Raw genomic sequence first — 20,546 nt, forward strand, 5'->3', positions numbered from 1 at the left:
AGCTGCATCGGATATGATCATTAGACAAAAATATAATAAATTAAAGGCAAAACACATCCTTAAGTCCTTGTACTTTTATGTTTATATTAATAGGTCCTTATACAATTTTTTCGTTTTAGTAAATCCTTGTACTTTTATATTCGATATATTTCAATCATTATTTGATGGAACCATTAACTTTTCCGTTATAAAATAACACATCATATATTAATTATTTGAATATATTCCACCTAATATCCTAGTTGAAAAATATGAACATAGCATAAATATAAAAAAAATAAAAATATAAAAAAAAACAAAAAAATAAAACTAAAGAATTCCAAATCGTTAAAAGAAATTTGTTGTTTGATTATTTGAGTATAAATTAATATTCGAACTTCAAATAATCAAACAACAAATTTCTTTTTTGGCTATAAGAATTTAGTGATAGATTAGAAATAAACAAAACAAGCAATTTTGTACATTGATATTTGATAGTGGTAATGGGAGTATTATTTTTTCTTCTGGTTAATATACATATTTTTTCATAACACAGACCACTTTCATTAGTATAAGTAAGTAATTACTTTCACTAATAAACTATTGGTTGTGATAGAAAATGAATATTGAAATATAAAATGAAAATTAAGGAGAAAGTAAATACTACCTCTGTCCCTGAAAACTTGATACAGTTTACCATTTCGGTCCGTCCCTAAAAATTTGATACACTTTACTTTTACCATTTTTGGTAGTGGACCTCATATTCCACTAACTCATTCCTACTCACATTTTATTATAAAACTAATACTTTAAAAGTAAGACCCACATCCCACCAACTTTTTCAACTCACTTTCTATTACATTTTTTAAAACCTGTGTTGGGTCAAAGTGTAGCAAATTTTGGGGGACGGAGGTAGTAGTAGAGTATAGAAGCGTCACATCCTAAGCTTTTATCTATAAATGGACTGCATACATTTCCGCAAACACACACACACACTCGACGCAAATTAAGCCTTGGCATTTCTACTTTGGTAAGTCAACTTTTAACTACTCCATATTGTGCATTAGTATTTTTTCGATTTCATTGAAGTTTGATTGTAAATTACTACTCTCTCTGCTTCATGGTAATAGAGTCATTTTGTCATTTTGGTACGTTCCATAGTAATAGAGTCATTTTCCTTTTTAGTATAAGTCAACACATTTTTCCACACCTACTTTACTCTCTCTTACTTTATTCTCTCTTCCTCTCTCTACCTTTTCATTTTCCACTTTACTCTCCCTTTACTTAATTCACCTAACACAATTTTTCTTAATCTTCGTGTCGAAAAGAAACGCCTCCATTACTATGGAACGGAGGGAGTATTAATTTTGATGAAGTTGGAGAAACATGACAACCCCCAACTCCATAGTGCTCCAAATCATGCAGGGTGTTAGTAAGCCTTATGTATGCTGCCAAGCCGACGGTCACCTTGGTTACGGAGGCGCAGCGTGTTCCGCCCTCTCGTGAAGATCGCAGTCGAGAAATCAACAGTGAACAACAACTACGTTCACCTCCGATTTACTTACAACAACAAATATTGGCAAAAATCCAAAGACAATAACAACCTCGTCGCGGTATCAAACCAGCCAGTGGAGGACACGACGGACCCGTTCTGCACGCTTTTTGAGCCGAGCGTGGCATCCCTTCTATCCCAACAATTTGTACCTCAGACGAAAATGTGAGCGACTGTCTAGCTGCACGGGCCGACTACATCCAGACATCGTCGAGAATGCAAGTGCAGGAGCTGGTGATGCACAGGAAGATCTACAACGTGATTTATCGGATGGAGGACGCGAGGATACATGGCGAGACTCCTTTATTGTAACCGTCATCCTTAATACTATCAATAAAGATCGATTCTCTTCATTGAAAGATTTTTGCAAAAGAAAAAAATGCAGAGCGTATTTTGAACCCAAACTTTTAAATCAGTACTTGAAAGATACAATATTAAATTGAAAATTAGAGGGAAATTAAGAGCAAGCACGCATCTAACGATGGACAAACCATCCAACCAAAGATTATGCCTTAAACATTAGGTTTAAACCAAACACTAAATAGTAGGGAGTGTCGCAACCTTACTACCTAAACTTCATCTATAAATAGAATTCATACATTTCAACAAGCACGCACAAACAAACACACTCGACGCAAATCTATCTCTTAATTTGGCAAGTCTAACATCCAAGCAAATGTCTGATTCAATGAGCCTGGTTCTGCTTCTTTCGACTTGCAAATCCGGAAAAGAAGGTTCATATTGCTCACAAATAGTCTCCCCTCTTTCTCGCTATTTGTGATGGTGACACTCTCAAGCGAAGGGTGGCATTTTTTGAGCAAAAACAGCACAAGTAACCAAACACAGCAACATCCAAAGAGGGATTGTGTCTCATTACGCATTCCTGCGTCTGTCAGTGCATCGTCTGAGTCCTCGTCATCAGATGAAGAAGACTCTCCAGGCACAAAAGCTGGTTGTTCTAGAATGAGTTCCACCATGGCTGCACCACTGCCGAATTTCACCCACACTTTCAAAAGTGAGGAACTGCAGATGCTGCGAGGACAAGTGAAGTCCAATGAAATAGATGTGAGCTCCCTGAAGTTCTGAAGGAATGACAAGAACGCCAACTCCTTAAACGGTGATGACTTGATGAATTCACTCGTTTCATCCTGGTAAAGCCTGCCAGCTTAGGGAGAAGCTCACAGATTTCATCAGCCGATTCATTAGAGTGTGTAGTACTTGGCAGAGTCAAATGAACAGATTTCAAAAAATGAATAGCCAAAGCAAAACGCTTCGAGACAAGGGAATATCCACACAGATCCTTTAAGTTTTCAAACTGGCTTAATATCAACGAAAGTAGTTCCTGTGGGATGCGAGCAAAGTGATCGACCCCATTTCCTTCTTCCAGTTTCGCTTGTTTCATTTTTTCAAGTAACGGCCTAAAAGGTTAAATTTCAAGGTCAAAATCTCAACAATCTAACATGGCTTAAATACTTACCCAATATGATGCAAGGACTGAGGCAATAATAACACAGTGACAGATTTCAACCATAAAAACACATTAGACAGTATATACTGTGCATAAATTGTGAACTAAGTTGGCCTTTTTTGTGCAGGCACGATTGCAAGAACTATACAAGATAAATCCGACATGAATTCGAGTAAGTTGGCTTCGTTACAGTCAAATAAACTTCCCAAGCCATAAATTAAGTTCAAGACACAGACAATCCTCGACACGACAACATGATAGCAAGATCTAAACAAGACAAAATCACATATGAATACAGAGATAGGAGATTATGGCAAGGCACAAAAATGGATAACATAAAACATGAGAAGTTGATACACGACATCATGAATTGACAGATCTAACGAAGATACACATTAATATTGCATAGATCTATTATTTCAGTCTAGTGCAATAAATCAATACAGAAATTCAAAAAACCTGTCGGTAAGAAGTGAACAAAATCTCCGATTCCAAGATCCCCCGCTTGAATGCTTCTATCCAGAAGAAGAAACCATAAAATAGATGACCAGTTATTTCAATACGAAGATCAAACAAACTAATTGTAAAGAAAAGAAATGGAAAGAAAAACATAGGGGGAAATATTTACCTCTTCTGCTGCTATGTAAACGGAAAAGAAGCAGTGGCGGCGAAAAACCCTAAGTTCCCTATTTCGATTCAGAACGCACAAGGGTAGGCGTATTATATAAGAATCGGAAGGTCACATCTCGTGTCCCCTTCCATTAAAACACAATTACTTCATATATAGTTTGGTAATATGCATTTACTCATTTTTGCCAATTTATTCGTCCAGTCAGCCTTCTTCAACTAAGCAAGATTCTTTAACTAGGAATGTCAACTTTACTTTTATACACAGTAGAATAATGGAGGTGGATATCTCAAGCTTTCATCAAACCAAAATGCGGATAGAAACGACCATCCTTCAATATCAGATTCTAACACTTAAAATAGCAGGATGGGTCTAATAAGTTTATTGTTCAAAGCATATTGAAACTAAACTAGTAGAAACAGTTGGGACAAGTAATGAATATGAACAGAGTAACGATTTTTGAGGCTTATCTAAAGTGACAGATAAAGCTAGACCTGTTTCACAGAGTTTCGCCATGTATGTGAAGTCGTAATCGTTTCCAAAACATTCCTCAAGAAAACCATATTTTCAAAGGGACTAGTGCAATGAAGGGGTAAAGAAAACACAAACGGACATGTGATTTTCATTGAAATCTGAACTGTAAATCTCAATAACAACCGAGTAATAAGACATGCTCTGAGCCTCTGATTCTGCTAGCAATGTCAACACAATCAACTGCATCAGGTAAAACAGATATACAAAGAAAATAAAAGGAACATACCTCTGTCTCTTGCACAAGTGAATCAACCAGCAAAATAATAAATATGACCAATTCATCAGCAAACTCAAGTACTACTATAATTCTGGAAATTTCAAAACAGTTTAGTTTGTGAAACAGATTTCCCATACAAGCAATAACAATTGGAATGCTAACATTATAATTAAATCCATCATAATCACAGTTTACATTCACACATAGCATAGTCAGAAACCTCTCTGTAGTTGGAAGATACAGTTATAAGCATTATCAGACAGGAATCTAGATATATCCATCGCTTACTTAACATTCCTAATCTCAAACAAGATTCATCAACAAAATCTTCACAAAGTATAGCTAAAGAAATCTATAAGAAGCTAAACAAATTTGAAAATAGGCGTTATATGCCCAAAACACTCCTTGTTCTTCAGTGGCTTTGATTAAGTTTATTGTACATTTTGTCAATAAAAAAATTACTGTATAAGAATACTAATTAGGTGCTACAATTAAATACACCGTTTTTCTATAAAACAGTCTTTAACATGTTTTCAATATTTATAATCTTTTATTGTTGATTTATTTTTAAAATTATATCAAATTAAAGTTATTGATGTGATCTTTAATTTTATGAGTACATAGAATAAATGAAATTAAGCAAAATTGAAACTAAAGAGAGATGAGAGGAAAAATGGAGGAAGATACAAGGAATCAAAGAGAAAAATAAAATATAAACATTAAAATAACAAAAAAGTGATTCAAAAAAAGAGTAAAATTGTGCCAAATAAGTGCAAAAATAGTACGAAAATAGTGCAAAAATAGAGCAAAAATAGTGCAAAAGTACCTTAAATTTTGATCAAGTCTTTATTCTAAGTACAAAATCATAGATAGAAATATTCCCAGATAAAAATAAATATCAAACTGTAGTCCCAAATTAACATTAAATCAAATGAGAGAAGAGCTAGTTTCGGCATAGTTAAACGTGGATAAGTAAGGAAATGTTTCTCCTTATTTACCTAAAAACTCCAACAATGAATCTCACAAGTCCTTTTCATCCCCAGTATACTCCCAAGTCACTACATCATTGCCATCCAACGCGCCTGGATCAGAATCTAGTTCATCCACCGGATCTAACGTCGCATGATTCACCACTTTCACCAGTTATCCTGATTCCTGGATTTTTGAGTCACATATCCAATAAGTGTCTGATTCAATGAGCATAGTTCTGCTTCATTCGACTTGTTTCTCCGAAAAAGAAGATTTATATTGTTCACAAATAGTCTCCCCTCTTTCTCGCTATTTGTGATGGTGACACTCGCAAGCGAAGGGTGGCATTTTCTGAGCAAACACAGCACAAGTAACCAAACACAACAACATCGAAAGAGAGACTGTGCACGCATTCCTGTGTCTGTTAGTGCAGCGTATGGGTCCTCGTCATCAGATGAAGAAGACTCGTTAGATGATGAAGCCTCCTCATGCACAAAAGCTGGTAGTTCTAGAAAGAGTTCCACCATGGCTCCACCGCTGCTGAATTTCACCCTCACTTTCCAAAGTGAGGAACTGCAGATACTGAGAGGACATGTGAAGTCCAACGAAATAGATCTGAGTTCCCTGAAGTTCTGAAGGAATGACAAGAACCCCAACTCCTTAATCGGTGATAACTTGATGAATTCACTCATTTCTTCACTGGTAAAGCCTGTCAGCTTAGGGAGATGTTCGCTGAATCAAATAATACCAAAGAAATGGAAAATAGGGAGAGATGAGAGAAAAAATGGGGGAAAAGACGAGGAATCATAGAAAAAAATAAAATATAAAGATTCAAATACCTAAAAGTGATAAGAAAAAGAGTAAAATGGTGCAAATATAGTGCGAAAAAATAGTCCGAAAATAGTGCGAAAGTAGCTCCTATGTTGATTAAGTCTTTGTTCAAAGTACAAAATCATAGAAACATTCGCAGATGAAGAAAAATATCAAACCAAATTAACATAAAATCAAATCAGAGAAGAACCAGTTTGACGTCTGCCAGCTTAGGGAGAAGTTAATAGATTTCATCAGCCGATTCAGTAGAGTGTGTAGTACTTGGAAGAGTCAAATGAATAGCCAAAGCAAAACGCTTCAAGACAAGGGAGTATCCACACAGATGCTTTAGGTTTTCAAACCGGCTTAATATCAACGAGAGAAGTTCCTCTGTGATGCGAGCAAAGTGATCGGCCCCATTTCCTTCTTACATTTTCGCTTGTTTCATTTTTTTCAAATAACGGCCTAAAAAGTGATTGAAAAAACACATTTGACATTGTGGATTGTGCAAAATTGTGCATGAGTTGTGAACTAAGTTGGCCTTTTTGTGCAGGCAAAATTGCACGAACTATACAAGAAAAATCAGACATTAATTCGACTAAGTTGGCTTCGTTACAGTCAAATAAACTTCCCAAACCATAAATTAAGTTCAAGACAATCCTCGACACAACACATAATAGCAAGATCTAAACATGAATACAGAGGAAGGAGATTATGAAAAGGCACAAAATGGATAACATAAAACATGAAAAGTTGATACACGACATCATAAATTGCCAGATCTAACTAAGATACACATTAATATAGCATAGATCTATTATTACAGTCTAGTGCAATAAATCAATATAGAGAATTTAAAGAAACCTCTCGGTAAGAAGTGAACAAAATCTCCGATTCCAAGCTTCTATCCAAAAAAAAGAAACCATTAAACAAATGACCAGTTATTTTGATACGAAGATCAAACAAACTAATTGTAATGGAAAAAAAACATAGAGGGGAATGTTTACCTCTTCTGCTGCTATGTAAATGGAATAGAAGCAGTGGCGGCGAAAACCCCTAAATTCCTTATTTCAATTTGGAACGCACAAGACTAGAATCGGAAAGTCATATCTCGTGTCGCCAACCATTAAAACGCGAGTATATAGCTTGGCAATATGCATTTACTCATTTTTGCCAATTAATTTAGCCAGCCAGCCTTTTCCACTAAAACAAGATTCTTTAACCAGGAATGACAACTTTACTTTTTACAATAGTAGAATAATCGAGGCAGTTATCTCCAGCTTTCATCAAACCAAAATGCTGATGATATCAACCCCCCTTCAATACCAGACTCTAAAACATAAAATAGCTGGATGGATCTAGTAAATTTATTATTCTAAGCATATGAGCTCACTCAAATCAATGAGTAAACAGAGCCAACCTTTCATTGAAACTAAACAACTAGAAACAGATACCAAAGAACAAATTGGATGGGACGAGTTTAAGGCTTAACTAAAGTACTTGTGAGTGGCAGATGAAGCTATTTTAAATCTGAATTGTAAATCTGAAGAACAACTGAGTGATAAGACAAGCTCTGATTCAGCTAGCAATGTTAACACAATCAACAGCATCAGGTAAAACAGATACACAGAAGAAATTAAAAGGAACATACCTTCGTCTCCTGCTAATTCATCTTCAATTCATTTGTTTTCGCCATCAAACACAAACTGAATCAGCTAGCAAAATGAGAAATATGACCAATTAATCAGCACAATTCTAAAAAAAAACGTCTAATTTGTGACAGATACAAGAAATTAGAATTGGAATGCTAACATTATAATTAAATCCTTCCTAATCACATTTTATGCGCAGTTAGAAACCTCTCTGTAGTTGGAAGATGCAGATTGAAGAAATCGCTAGAGAAATCTACAGAAAATAGGCGGTTGAAGATGGCGGGGGCAATCGGCCCACCAATAAGCCAAATTGGGCCTGCAGTTCGGCCCATCAATAAGCCAAATTGGGCTTTCATTTATTCGGCCCATCAATAATAATAAATACAGTAACCAATAATCAATAAGAAAAATGTAACAGAAAATCACGTAACGTTTAAACTAAGTTAAGGAGTTAAAATCGTTTTATTATTATTATTATTATTATTATTATTATTATGAGAGTTGCTAATATAGTAAATGCTTTGATGGACAGAGGTGCCCATGGTTCAGGAACCGGCGGTTTCGGTTTTGGAAATTGTTGAACCGGAATTGAACCGCGAGGGTGTTTCGCGGTTACGGTTCCAGTTCCAAAACCGCCGGTTTCGGTTTTGGTTCCGAATCGGTGGTTTTTTGGCGGTTTTTTATAGTTTTTCACGGTTCCAAACCGCCAGTTTTTTGTGGTTCTGGCTTGATTTCACGGTTTTCCGGCAGTTTTTCGCGGTTCCGATTTGAAACCACCCAAAACCGGCGGTTCCGGCACGGTTTCGGTTAGAAAATTTTTGAACTTGAAGACGATTTCGATTCGCGTAAATTCTCACGGTTTCAGTTCAGAACCGTAACGGACGATTACGGTTTCGGTTTTAACCGCCGGTTCAGTAAACCTTGGGCAGGTATATTGATGGTATTGGTATACAAGGCGTTTGGATTGTCGAATTTATTGATGGTGATTGTTGCTAAAACAAAGAAAATTCTAAAAATAAAAAACATTTAAAAATATTGGATTGGTTCAGCCGACCTATGCACCCTCTTTATCCGCCGGTTCTGGCAACTACTCGTTTTATATTATTCTTAGGCCAATCAGATCTAGTAAAAATGGCTAAGACACAAATCTAACTCATTCAATATCAACAAAAACATACATAGTAGATTCATTTTTTCAAATCTTACCTGATCGATTTTACTACATTATTATACTCCATCCGTTCAAGATTAAACTTTTTGCCATAAAAGTTCGTCCCAGTTTAAGAGTCACTTAGAATTTTCTATATTTGGTCATACAATTTTACCTAATTCTTCATCAAAATTATACTTCCTCCGTCCCCCATTAGCAGTCACAGTTTGACCGGGCACGAGTTTTAAGAAATGTAAAGAAAAGTTGGTTGAAAAAATTAGTGGAATGTGGGATCCACTTTTTTATATTGGTTTTATAATAAAATGGGAGTGAAGTGAGTTAGTGGAATGTGGGACCTACTACCATTTATGGTAAAAATGAAGTGTGACTCTTAATTGGGGATGGACCGAAATGGAAAAGTGTGACTCTTAATCGGGGACGGAGGGAGTATAAAAATTCCATTATCTATATTAAAATAAATCAAAACAAAAATCAAAAGTCAAAAGAGACTCACCATCAACCAACTCGACCATCTCACTTCATTTATTACAGACTCTACCATCTCACTTTATTTATTACACACTCCACCATCTCACTTCATTTATTACACACTTCAACTCTTTCTTAAAATTCGAGTCATAACAATAAGTGACTCCAAATGTGGGACGGGAGAAGTAATTTATTAAGTTGCCGGCTGGAATATAAGAATTCAAAATAAGTGAGCCAAAAATCGATGGAGGCATCGAGCTATATATTTTAAATAAGTGAGCCAAAACTCATAGGAAATTAAAACAAATGACTAGCTTATTCACTAGAGTGAAAACCCCATTTCAGAGAAAATTGATCACGGGAGAAACTTTTCCGGCGGTGTTATCTCCGGCAATGCCGGCATGCTCTTTGCCGGCGGCCGTCAAGGAGCGGAAGAGTTTGCTCGAGTCTCTCCTGCAGAGACACGGTGCCATTCTATTCCGTGGCTTCGATTCTATCGCCACAGCCGCCGACTTCAACGACGTCGTTGAAGCCTTCGGCTACGAGGAGCTGCCGTACGTCGGGGGCCCCGCTCCCCGGACTAGAGTAGTCGGCCGGGTTTTCACGGCCAACGACGCCCCACCGCACCGGAAAATCCACTTCCATCATGAAATGGCACATGTGATCATACTATATCCTTACTCTAATTAACTTGTTTCTTTTTTCCACAATATTAATTCCAATTTCGTCTACGAAAAATAGTCATGTTTCTTGTGTCTACGAAAAATAGTCATATTTTTTTAATGTGGTTTGTTCACTAAAATTAGTAGTACATGTGTTGACTACTATTAGGACTACTTTTTCGTGGCTGTTGCAGCTGCCGTCGTACCCTCGGAAATTGTTTTTCTTCTGCGAAGAAGAAGCGGCTTCCGGGGGAGAAACGCCAATTCTTCTAAGCCATATTGTGCATGAGAGGATGAAAGAGAAATACCCAAATTTTGTTGGGAAAATCGAGGAATTGGGATTGATGTACACAAGATTTTTAGAGGGAGAAGACGACACTTCATCTGCCCTCGGTCGTGGCTGGAAATCTATGTTTGGTACCTCAGATAAGATTGTGGCTCAACAAAGGTTTGTCCTAACTAAATCTGTACTTTTTTGTCTTACTTTATTTTCCAATTTGAGGTACTTTCACATATTCCATGGTCCACTCCTAATAATCTTGAATCCTTGATATTTGGCCTATTACCAATTATAGTATTATGAAGTATTATTAGTAAAAATAGAATCTATCTAATAAAATTGAAAGGGACTTTGTGGACTATCCACTATTGATTATGGATGCATGGAAAGTGGTTGGACCTAAAAGTAATTGGGCCTACAGTTACTCGGTCCATCAATAAGCCCATTGGGCTCAATTATTTCGTACTTATAATTATTGAGCTTAAAGTTAATAACCTACGACTAATAATAAATCGGGACTCCTGATAGCAGACAGAGGGACTACTGTAATAAAAAATCTGGTACAATTTCTTACAGGGCAGCAAAGCTAAACGCAAAGCTGGAATGGACGGAGAAAGGAGTGAAGATGATAGTGGGGCCCGTCCCGGGAATCAAAGGGGACGAAACAAGGCCGCATCGCAAGATATGGTTCAACTCCATGGTAGCTGCTTACACGGCCGAGGGGGGAGACCGGAACGATCCCAAGAAGACGGGTGTGAGTTTTGGCGACGGAAAGCCTTTGCCGGAAAATATAATCCTTGATTGTATGAAAATCATGGAAGAGGAAAGCATTGATATTCCATGGCAGAAAGGAGACCTTTTGATGATTGATAATCTTGCGGTTCTTCACTCGAGAAAACCATTCACCCCTCCACGTACGATTTTAGCTGCCCTATGCAAGTAGCTCATGCATCTTCATTAATTACTAATAAAACTTTCCCCTTAAAAAAAATAGTCCACTTATATCATTTTGGTCGGTCCACTAAAATTTACTCTCTCCATCCCTTAATAAGATTTCTATTTTATTATTTTTAAAAGTCATATTTCACTTTTATCATAAATGGTAAGTAGGTCACTGATTCCACCAACTTATTCCAATTATATTTTATTATAATATTATATGTAAGTGAGACTCATATTCTACTAACTTATTCAACTCATTTTTCTTTACATTTCTTAAAACTAGTGGTGATGGGCCTGCTGGCATCGTATTAATTTTTAAACCTATTACTTCCTCTATTCTATAATAATGGAGTCATTTTGTCATTTTAGTATTTTTTTAAAAGTCAAGACATTTCTTCTCACTTACTTCTCTCTCTCTTGCTTTATTTTTTCAACTTTTTCATTTCTCTTACTTTATTAGGACTTTTTATACATTATTTTCTTAATCTTCGTGTTGAAAAAATTCTCCACTACTATATAATGGTGGAAGTATATCATCATAGTTTATATGTTCAAATCTAACTTAACAAATGAATATTGACAAAAACATGTAGTAGTAGAAGTAAATTTCATATGGCCAACTTTTTGGCACGTCTTATGATTATATGGCGGCTGGTCGTGTGTGACTTTTTTAACCACATGAAAAAAAAATTAAAAATATCCTAAATCATAGGAGGAGTGCTACTAACACTATTATGGCTACCAAATTTAAAGGTGCCGAAAAATTAATTGAACTTATAAATGAAGTGGGCAAAACTCAAGGAAAAGAAAAACATGGCCGCAAAATATCCTAGCTTATTCACTAGAGTGGAAACCCCATTTCAGAGAAAATACGGCGGAATAACTTTTCCTGCCGTATTATCTCCGGCAATGCCGGCATGCACTTTGCCGGCAGCCGTCAAGGAGGAGAAGAGTTTGCTGGAGTCTCTTCTGCAGAGACACGGCGCCGTTCTATTTCGTGGCTTTGATACTACAGCCACAGTTGAAGACTTCAACGACGTTGTTGAAGCCTTCGGCTATGAGGAGCTGCCGTATGTCGGCGGCCCCTCTACTAGGACTAAAGTAGTCGGACGGGTTTACACCGCGAACGACGCCCCGCCTCACCGGAAACTCCATTTCCATCATGAAATGCCCCATGTGATCACATGTCCTCTTTGCTAGCATAATTGATGCAGTTTGAACCGACAGAAACTGAAAAAGTCAAATTAAGTCATTCCAAGACTTTGACTTTTTCAATTTCTGTCGTCTGTTGGAACTGCATCATTTTACTTAATTCTTTTTTCTACAATATATACTGATGAAGAGCGTGCATGTGGTTGTTTTTCAGCTGCCATCGTATCCTCGCAAGCTGTTTTTCTTTTGCGAAGAAGAAGCGGCTTTCGGGGGTGAAACCCCAGTACTTTTAAGCCATATTGTGTACGGAAAAATGGAAGAAAAATACCCAGATTTCGTCGAAAAATTAGAGGAATTTGGATTGATATACACAATATTTGCGGAGGAAGAAGACGATGATTCATCTGCCCTCGGCCGTGGCTGGAAATCTATATTTCAGACTGAAGATAAGATTGTGGCTCAACAAAGGTATATAACTAACTACCTACTACTACTAACTAACTCTGCATCCTTTCGCATTGCTTGATTTTCAATTTCAGCTTTCATATATTTGTGATCAATTTAAATTAATATCATATATAAATAACAGAATTATTTGTATGTAAATTCACAAGCTTTCAATATTTTATGAGTTTTTTATTCGGAAACACTAGCATATATATAAGTTCTCAATCCTAAACTTTAAAAATTCAACCCCAATTACCTTAATTGATCTCTTGTTAAAAGCGAAAATCTTTCTATTCATTTATCCATCAAAAAGATATCAAACTTCTATGTATTTATATTTTTAAAAGTAGTGGAGTAATAAATTAAGAAAAGATCGAAAGTCATTGTATTTACAGAAAAATATATTACATAATTTAATTAATAAATGGTTGATAAATAAACCATACAATAAATAGATTGGGAGTTAGTCAGACAGTAATTAATCAAACAATAAGGTGGTGTTCGGTTGGCAAGATAAAATAATACCAAGATATAATTTAGGATTGAGTTGTGAAATTATTTTAGTCATATGGGGTTAGCTAAGACTAATTATCCCATGATTATCCATCTAGGATTGAGTTGAAGGACTTAATCTCATGAACCAAACACACTATTAATTTAATTCGGGATACAACCTTGCAAACCAAACACCCCTTAGATTAGGAGTTAGTGATCAGATATTAATTAAATTTATATAGAATCTATTAGTCTACAATAAATATTTATTAAATGTATAAATTAGAAATATCATTAATGTGTGTTCATTTCTTATAGATATAAATTTAAAACTTATAATCCAAAAAAATTACTCACAGAACAACTTATGCACTATAATCTCGAACACATAAATGTAACAGAAAATCTCGTATCATCTCAAACAGGGCGGCAAAGTTAAACACAAAGTTGGAATGGACGGAGAATGGTGTGAAGATAATAATGGGGCCCACCCCGGGAATCAAACGGGACGAAACAAGGCCGCGCAAGACATGGTTCAACTCCATAGCGGCTGCTTACACCGCGGAGGGTGGCGACCGGAAGTATTCCGAGAAGATGGGGGTGAGCTTTGGCGACGGAAGCCCTTTGCCGGAAAATATAATCCATGATTGTATGAAAATCATGGAAGAGGAATGCATTGATATTCCATAGCAGAAAGGGGACATATTACTGATTGATAATCTTGCAGTTCTTCACTCGAGAAAACCATTCACCCCTCCACGTAGGATATTAGCTGCATTTTGCAAGTAGCTCTTGCATCTTCAATCAATTAATACTATCAAATAATCTACTAGTTAATTAATTAATCACATTGTGCTTTGTAACTTACTATTGTAATAATACAGACTTTGTAACAAATGCAGTAATATTACAATATACTTTTATCATTGAAATTTATAGTTCATCATTAGACTATTAGAGAAGAAGTCTCTAAACCATCCATAAAAAAATACTACACTACAGTAGAATATAGCAAGTGATGAAAGAATTATAGAAGTAACCAAAACACACTAAAAAAAATCTATGCTTTCTATGCACACAAAACTCCACAGTAAACACAGATGAATAATTAATCATATTTAGACAGACTCCAAAACTGGCAGTTTTTGCAGTTGTTGATCCACTTTCTATCTTCCTTGAACCAGACCACTGAACACCTGGCTGTTTCCGGCAAGCGTCGCTTCCCACTCGACCGAGGACAACAGTATCTGCGAAAGCGATATCACCACCTGCTTCATGTCCGGCCTCAAAATGGGGTCCTCTTCAACGCATTGCTTCGCCAAAATCGCCAACTATACAGTAATCAATGCACGTTGCTCAAAACGCGTTCATAATCTCGTCAGAAACTTACTTGAAACGTAAACTTACCTTGAAAAGACAGTCGTGCGGATACAGATCCATGAAGTTTGGATCGACGTGATCCTTCAGGCTCGCCATGGTCATGGAGTCGGGTGAGTTCCTCATCGCTGCCACCATCTGAGATTTCACCGCGCGAAATCAGAGAAACTCGAGCAAATGTGCCAATTTTTTTGTGTGTGGACGAAGCGACTTACAATGGATACTAACGAGCGCCTCTCAGCACTCCTTGTCATGGCCTCCTTTCCGGACACCATCTCGAAGAGCACCACACCGAATGCATAAACATCGCTTTTAGTCGTTGCAAGGCCATCCCTCATATATCTATACGACCAAAGAGTGAAATTATCATCTAGAGAAAAGGGAAACACGAAAAATTAAGTTGCATTGCTACTTACTCGGGAGCTAGATAGCCATATGTTCCAACAACTCTGGTGACCGACTCTTCCCCATCATTTGTTGTTGCAACGAGCTTGGCCAATCCGAAATCTGATATCTATAACGAGTAAAAATCAATCAACTGAAGTAACAGATCACGTTGGCTATCAGCAAGCATACGTTTGATGCAGAATAGAACACGAACCTTTGCTCTAAAGCTTCCATCGAGTAAGATATTGCTTGTTTTGATATCACGATGCACATAGTGAGGTTTCGTGTGCTCGTGTATGTACTCAAGGCCTCTAGCAGCATCAAGTGCTATTTGCAGTCTCATTATCCACGATAGTGATGTATGGCCTATCGAAAATCACGAATAAACATATTAACATCAAATGAGAGAACCAAAATATTCGATAAAAAGGGATAAAAAATATTCGATAAAAACATTTGTATGGAAGCTCACCTTTGTTCTGAGGGTCGTGCAGGTGACTTTTAAGCGAACCCTTTTGAGCATATTCGTATATGAGAAAGAGATCTTCACCGCTAGCTGTGTAACCGATTAATTCTACCTTTGGAAATAGAAAAAATAAACAGTCAACTATCTTTTCCGAAGAACACTACGTTTATCTTGGAAAGGCAGGACAGAGAACAGTGATCAGCATTACCAAATTTGTGTGATGAACTTTGCATAGAACTTTCATCTCTGCCATGAATTCTTTCGTCTTCGTAGCAGTCATTTTTTTAACAGCAACTTCCTGAAATTTCAAGCATGTTTACTCTGTTCATGAAATTTATCAGACGTTCGATATTAACATTAGCAAACTCGAAAGCGTAGCAGACCTGGTCCTGCTTTAGTAGGCCATAATACACGGAGCCATATGTTCCATGTCCCAGGAGATTAGATTCAGAAAAGCCGTCTGTTGCAGACAGAATATCTTCGTACGTGAAAACTAACGGCTTCTCCACCTCAAATACATCGGTTCCTATAACTGGACAAAGCAAGCACCACATACAAAGCTTCATTATCTGATAGTTGGGGTTTCATTTATGCCATAAACATCACTTCCTAGCTCTGAATTCGATTATTACAAGCCGAAACTATTAAAGAAGCGTAGCAACATTTTACTCATGAGGATTAATTAAGGAGTTATGCTAATTCAAGTGAAATAGTAGTCAGCAATTAGTCATCTTGCATCCCGAAACGTGACTTAAATTCGGAAGGTCTGATGTGTATACCTGTGGGGATGTTCATATGCCGATTACTAGATTCCCCATTAGGCCGCTGGAAGTCTCCGGATTTGCCACATACTGACCTTCCTGAAGCACAGCAGAAACTTGTGTTTCGCAGAATCTGAAATTTGTGAGAGCTCTTCCCATCGGAGTCTTTTGCTTGGCTTCCTTGGGATCCCCTGCAACAGCCCGATGATCTCAAGCAGACGAAAAGAAGCACCACCACGATAATAAGAGCCAAACCAACAGCCAGGCTTCCAATGATCCACCAATAAGGTATGTGACTCTTTTTGTTCACCTGATCTCCTGCCAAGAACATTAGACTATACATTTATGAGATATGCGTTCAGTCTTCTAGATAATTTAAATCGACGAGATTGCAAATCACGTACGTTACTGAAGCTATCAAAAATGTTGAGCACATCTGCAGAGGAAAGTTACATACCTACAATGTCATCATCAGATGGAGCTGGAGCAGGAGACGCGGTAGTGTCATTCTTTACAGGATAAGGTTCACCGGGAACTGAAATGAGGTTATAATCAAAGTCAGAATGAAAAATAAGGAAATCGACCAACTAGTCAGCTCCACTAAACTTGTTATTCGAGTTAGTGCTCACTCCCTCATAATTGTTCATAGCTGACAGCAGACTACCAAATCATTACATTCAGTCATTCGAGGAGGACCTTTTCAAGTGCATAGTTCGAGATATGCACAGTACGATCCAGACCATCGATCACACTATTAGCTCCTAAGAACCAGGTAGCATCAGCATTACAAGTCTTAATTGGCTAACACCACCCAAATCTCAGTGGCCTAAATCAAAGTCAAGAATCATACCACAATTCAACTCTAAAATTAGAATCAGAAAGCAAACCATTGCTCCTCTCAGACGACATCGCTTAAATTCATGACCTTCGTACAAAACTAGAAATTTAACCTAATTTGATCTACCTAGATAGATAGCATACCAAACCACACCTTCCAACAAGCACCACCAAACCTTTTTTGCTCCAATTGACAAGCCTACACTCGCCTTCATCATCAATCACAAAAAGGCAACATAAATCTCACTTCAATCTCGACAAAAAACATAATCTTTCCTCTTTTAACACACTAAGTTCAGAAACTTTACAAACCTAATTGCTGTCTGCTGAGAACAATACACAAACAAACATCAATAACACCAAGTGCCACTCAAAACAAGAATCCACCAAAACACAAAACACCAATGATTTCACTAAAACAGCAAAAAATCTCAAAAACATACCAGAATTCAGGGGTATGTAATAGAGAGCTCCAACAGTCACATTATCAGGATTAGCAATCTCATTAACACTCTCAATACTATCCATACTAACTCCAAATCTGCTAGCCAGAGACTCCACACTATCCCCCTCTTGCATCACATAGCTCATCAGATAATTCCACAGCCCACTCGAGCAGCCACACATCAGCCTCAGCGACACCACAGAGCCTCTCCTCGCCGCCCTAGTGACATTCGAGGGAAAATAGGCCAGCCCATCATAGGATTCCCTCACTAGCCCATAAACAGAGCCGTTATCCTCTCTCACCGTAAAAGTTGTGTTGCTCAAGTACTTCCGCAGCCCCAGAGCGCAAGAACAGTTCTTTTTGATGAAAACGTAGTCCCTCCCATTTCCTTCCACTGTTACATCCTCTTGCAACACATCAAACATGCTCAGAATCACCGGCAGCGTCTGCTCCGGCAAGGGCTTGAAGGCTAGAAACGATGTGCACAAGCGAGTTGTGTCAGTGCAATTCAAAGGGGATGGGTAACTCTCTGCTGCAGCAAAAGATTTGATTTTGAGGAGGAGCAGATGAAGAAGAGCAATCAAGATTGAAGCTTTGTGACGACCCATTTGCTTCTGCGGCAGAGATCCAAATCTTGGTGAATGCCCAACAAAAAAGATGGGATCTTTTGAGTGGAATTGGGCACCAAGATCGAATCTTGGCTGAATTTTGTCAGCTACAAATGACAGCTACAACAAAATGGCATCCAGCAATAAGATTATGAATGGAGTATGATGATTTGATGGAGGGAGTGAGAGAAAGAGGAAGGAGACAGGAGGTGTGAGCTTTGCAATTTCCCCTGTTTTTGGTTTTTGTTTGTTTTTTGGGCTGAAAATAAGGGGCAAAGTGATTACTGACTGATAACTGCAACAGCAAGACAGTGTAAAAAGAGAGAAAGTGACTGCCACAAGAGAGAGAGGAGATTATATTAGTCTTTGCTGAACTACTTTCTTTATAATTTTTGTAGTGAACAAGTAACCTTGAGATTGTTTGTTTTAATTAAAAAGATAGTTTCACTTTTTGGCTAAACTGTCAAGTAAATTTAATAAAATACATTATCATTATCACTAGACTTTGATTTGATGATGATTATCTTTATTCCAGGTGGATTCACTTAGCTGTGTAGAATTAAATTAAAATTAAATCACTGTTTAATTAAGCATGATCTATGCTTGCATTCATTCTTTAATGAACAATTTATTACTATTTGGACCTGAATATTATAATGATTAGTTTAATTCAATGTGACCTGTTTTTTATTTTCTACTAATTTAAAACTTAATATAATTCTAGTACAAAAAAATCTTCTTTTTAGAAGGAGATATGAAGATATAAATTATCTCAAATTAGTGCTAACAATCACCAAAAGTACTCAAAGACATGAGTCAAAATAATTAAATACTGTAATAATGTATTATAATGATGAATTTCAATCTATATTTACTTCTATTTCGCTTACTTTGAATAATTGTCATTATTAGTCCAAGAAAAAAAGATGTAGACAACTGGACCATGTGAAGATTGGAATACATAGTTGCCCTTTTGCCTAAAGTGGGAAATTCCGGATAAAAATCATTATTTTGTGAAAATATTTAATTTGTGGGGAATATGCTAACATGAATATAGATTTAACTGTATAAGTTTTAATTAGTTGGTATTTTGGCTGGCATTGGGAAGGGAAAGTAACACACTTGGCATGGACAGTTGTGGTTGGGGCCCACATAATTGCCGCGCTTTTTGTCGTTATAAATTTTCCTTACGCCGTTGACTTTACTGTGAGATTGAGTTTTTACATTATTTAATTAAGAGCGCTTCAATGGCGGACGTCGGGTAGGACGTCGTTGCGGTAGGACGTCTACCCGACGTCCGCCGTAGTGAAGGGGAAGGGCGCCCACGCCCGTCCCATGTCCTCGCCCCTCAGCCCGAAGTTCTACCTGACATCTGCCGTGGTGGCGACGGTCGGACGTCCGGGTTAATTTTTTTTTTTTTTTTGTAAAACTCTATAAATACGGCTCTATATATACGGCTCGTTAAATTTCGTAAATTTGAAACGTATAAATTGAATAATTGTGATTTTATTTTATTGCGGGAAGTCCTAGTGGAAATCCTACATTGTGCAGTGGGATGGGAAGTCCTAGTGACGTGGCAGGAGGTTTTTGTGGAAAGTTCTTGTGGAAGTCCAAGTGGCAAGGGCGCCACCGGAGATGCTCTAAGGATTACATAAAATTTCAAATATGACTTATTCGAACAAGGTTAGATTAATTAATTGTGTAGTTCTTAAATTAATTCAATGAATAATGTTTTTCTTGTACCTATAATAGAGATTAAAGAATAATAATTGAAAAAAAAATCTATAAATCCTAGTACTATTATTCTACCAAAATATAAAGTCGATATAAGAATTGAAAGGATTGTTTTATACTACTTATTGTTACTAAAATGTCTGATGAATTGAAATAGAGTAATAAGAGTTGTGGTCAATTAAAAAAAAAATCATTTATCAATAAAAAATAAAGAAGAGAAGTTGTCTGTAGAATAGTAGCAATAGTAATATGATAGGAATAGGAAGGATTGTTTGTAAGCATTTGATTAAATATTTATACAATTGTAACAAATGATGTTTTATCTTTTACCATAGAGTAAGTTTGGACAATATCTGTGTGGTGGGCCTGCACGTGCACTGGGCACAACCAACAACGATAGGGCGTGGGCCCAAATAATAACTGCTACACTCACTACTAATTAATTCTTTAAATAAATACTTATATTCCAAAATCTAATTTCAATACTTCCAAGAATTATATCACA

General features: G+C 36.9%; 3 protein-coding genes and 1 pseudogene across 3 annotated transcripts; 2 read left to right on the forward strand and 2 right to left on the reverse strand.

The window, feature by feature from the left end:
• Positions 1-1,988: 1,988 nt before the first annotated feature.
• LOC125205727 (uncharacterized) lies at positions 1,989-4,631 on the reverse strand (annotated as a pseudogene).
• A 5,123-nt stretch (positions 4,632-9,754) lies between these two features.
• On the forward strand, positions 9,755-11,333 carry LOC125206925 (clavaminate synthase-like protein At3g21360). The gene is made up of 3 exons (XM_089060009.1): positions 9,755-10,108; positions 10,305-10,558; positions 10,967-11,333. Exons 1-3 carry the CDS (start codon positions 9,755-9,757, stop codon positions 11,331-11,333), a joined length of 975 nt encoding a protein of 324 aa, XP_088916135.1.
• A 796-nt stretch (positions 11,334-12,129) lies between these two features.
• On the forward strand, positions 12,130-14,289 carry LOC125207911 (clavaminate synthase-like protein At3g21360). The gene is made up of 3 exons (XM_089061821.1): positions 12,130-12,508; positions 12,699-12,952; positions 13,852-14,289. Exons 1-3 carry the CDS (start codon positions 12,146-12,148, stop codon positions 14,114-14,116), a joined length of 882 nt encoding a protein of 293 aa, XP_088917947.1. The 5' UTR covers positions 12,130-12,145; the 3' UTR covers positions 14,117-14,289.
• Positions 14,290-14,328: 39 nt separating this feature from the next.
• On the reverse strand, positions 14,329-18,589 carry LYK3 (protein kinase family protein / peptidoglycan-binding LysM domain-containing protein). The gene is made up of 11 exons (XM_048108202.2): positions 17,698-18,589; positions 16,875-16,952; positions 16,436-16,735; positions 16,040-16,188; positions 15,865-15,954; positions 15,663-15,768; positions 15,405-15,556; positions 15,220-15,317; positions 15,019-15,145; positions 14,834-14,941; positions 14,329-14,757 (listed from the first exon to the last, which is right to left on the reverse strand). The coding sequence occupies exons 1-11, from the start codon at positions 18,305-18,307 to the stop codon at positions 14,593-14,595; spliced, it is 1,983 nt and encodes a 660-aa protein (XP_047964159.2). The 5' UTR covers positions 18,308-18,589; the 3' UTR covers positions 14,329-14,592.
• Positions 18,590-20,546: the final 1,957 nt, after the last annotated feature.

This window comes from Salvia hispanica, chromosome 6, assembly GCF_029641045.1.
Source record: "Salvia hispanica isolate PSC_SH4W2 chromosome 6, Shi_PSC_v1, whole genome shotgun sequence".
NCBI classification, from domain to species: Eukaryota; Viridiplantae; Streptophyta; class Magnoliopsida; order Lamiales; family Lamiaceae; genus Salvia; species Salvia hispanica.

Excerpts from the sequence above, each read along its gene's own strand:
- LOC125206925 (XM_089060009.1), top strand. The coding sequence starts at position 9,755 with ATGACTAGCTTATTCACTAGAGTGAAAACCCCATTTCAGAGAAAATTG. Across the intron at positions 10,109-10,304 it reads TCCATCATGAAATGGCACAT|CTGCCGTCGTACCCTCGGAA; the intron begins GTGATCATACTA and ends TGGCTGTTGCAG. Across the intron at positions 10,559-10,966 it reads AAGATTGTGGCTCAACAAAG|GGCAGCAAAGCTAAACGCAA; the intron begins GTTTGTCCTAAC and ends AATTTCTTACAG.
- LOC125207911 (XM_089061821.1), top strand. The coding sequence starts at position 12,146 with ATGGCCGCAAAATATCCTAGCTTATTCACTAGAGTGGAAACCCCATTT. Across the intron at positions 12,509-12,698 it reads TCCATCATGAAATGCCCCAT|CTGCCATCGTATCCTCGCAA; the intron begins GTGATCACATGT and ends GTTGTTTTTCAG. Across the intron at positions 12,953-13,851 it reads AAGATTGTGGCTCAACAAAG|GGCGGCAAAGTTAAACACAA; the intron begins GTATATAACTAA and ends CATCTCAAACAG.
- LYK3 (XM_048108202.2), bottom strand. The coding sequence starts at position 18,307 with ATGGGTCGTCACAAAGCTTCAATCTTGATTGCTCTTCTTCATCTGCTC. Across the intron at positions 16,189-16,435 it reads GCATATGAACATCCCCACAG|TTATAGGAACCGATGTATTT; the intron begins GTATACACATCA and ends TGCTTTGTCCAG. Across the intron at positions 14,942-15,018 it reads GGCGCTCGTTAGTATCCATT|ATGGTGGCAGCGATGAGGAA; the intron begins GTAAGTCGCTTC and ends GTGAAATCTCAG.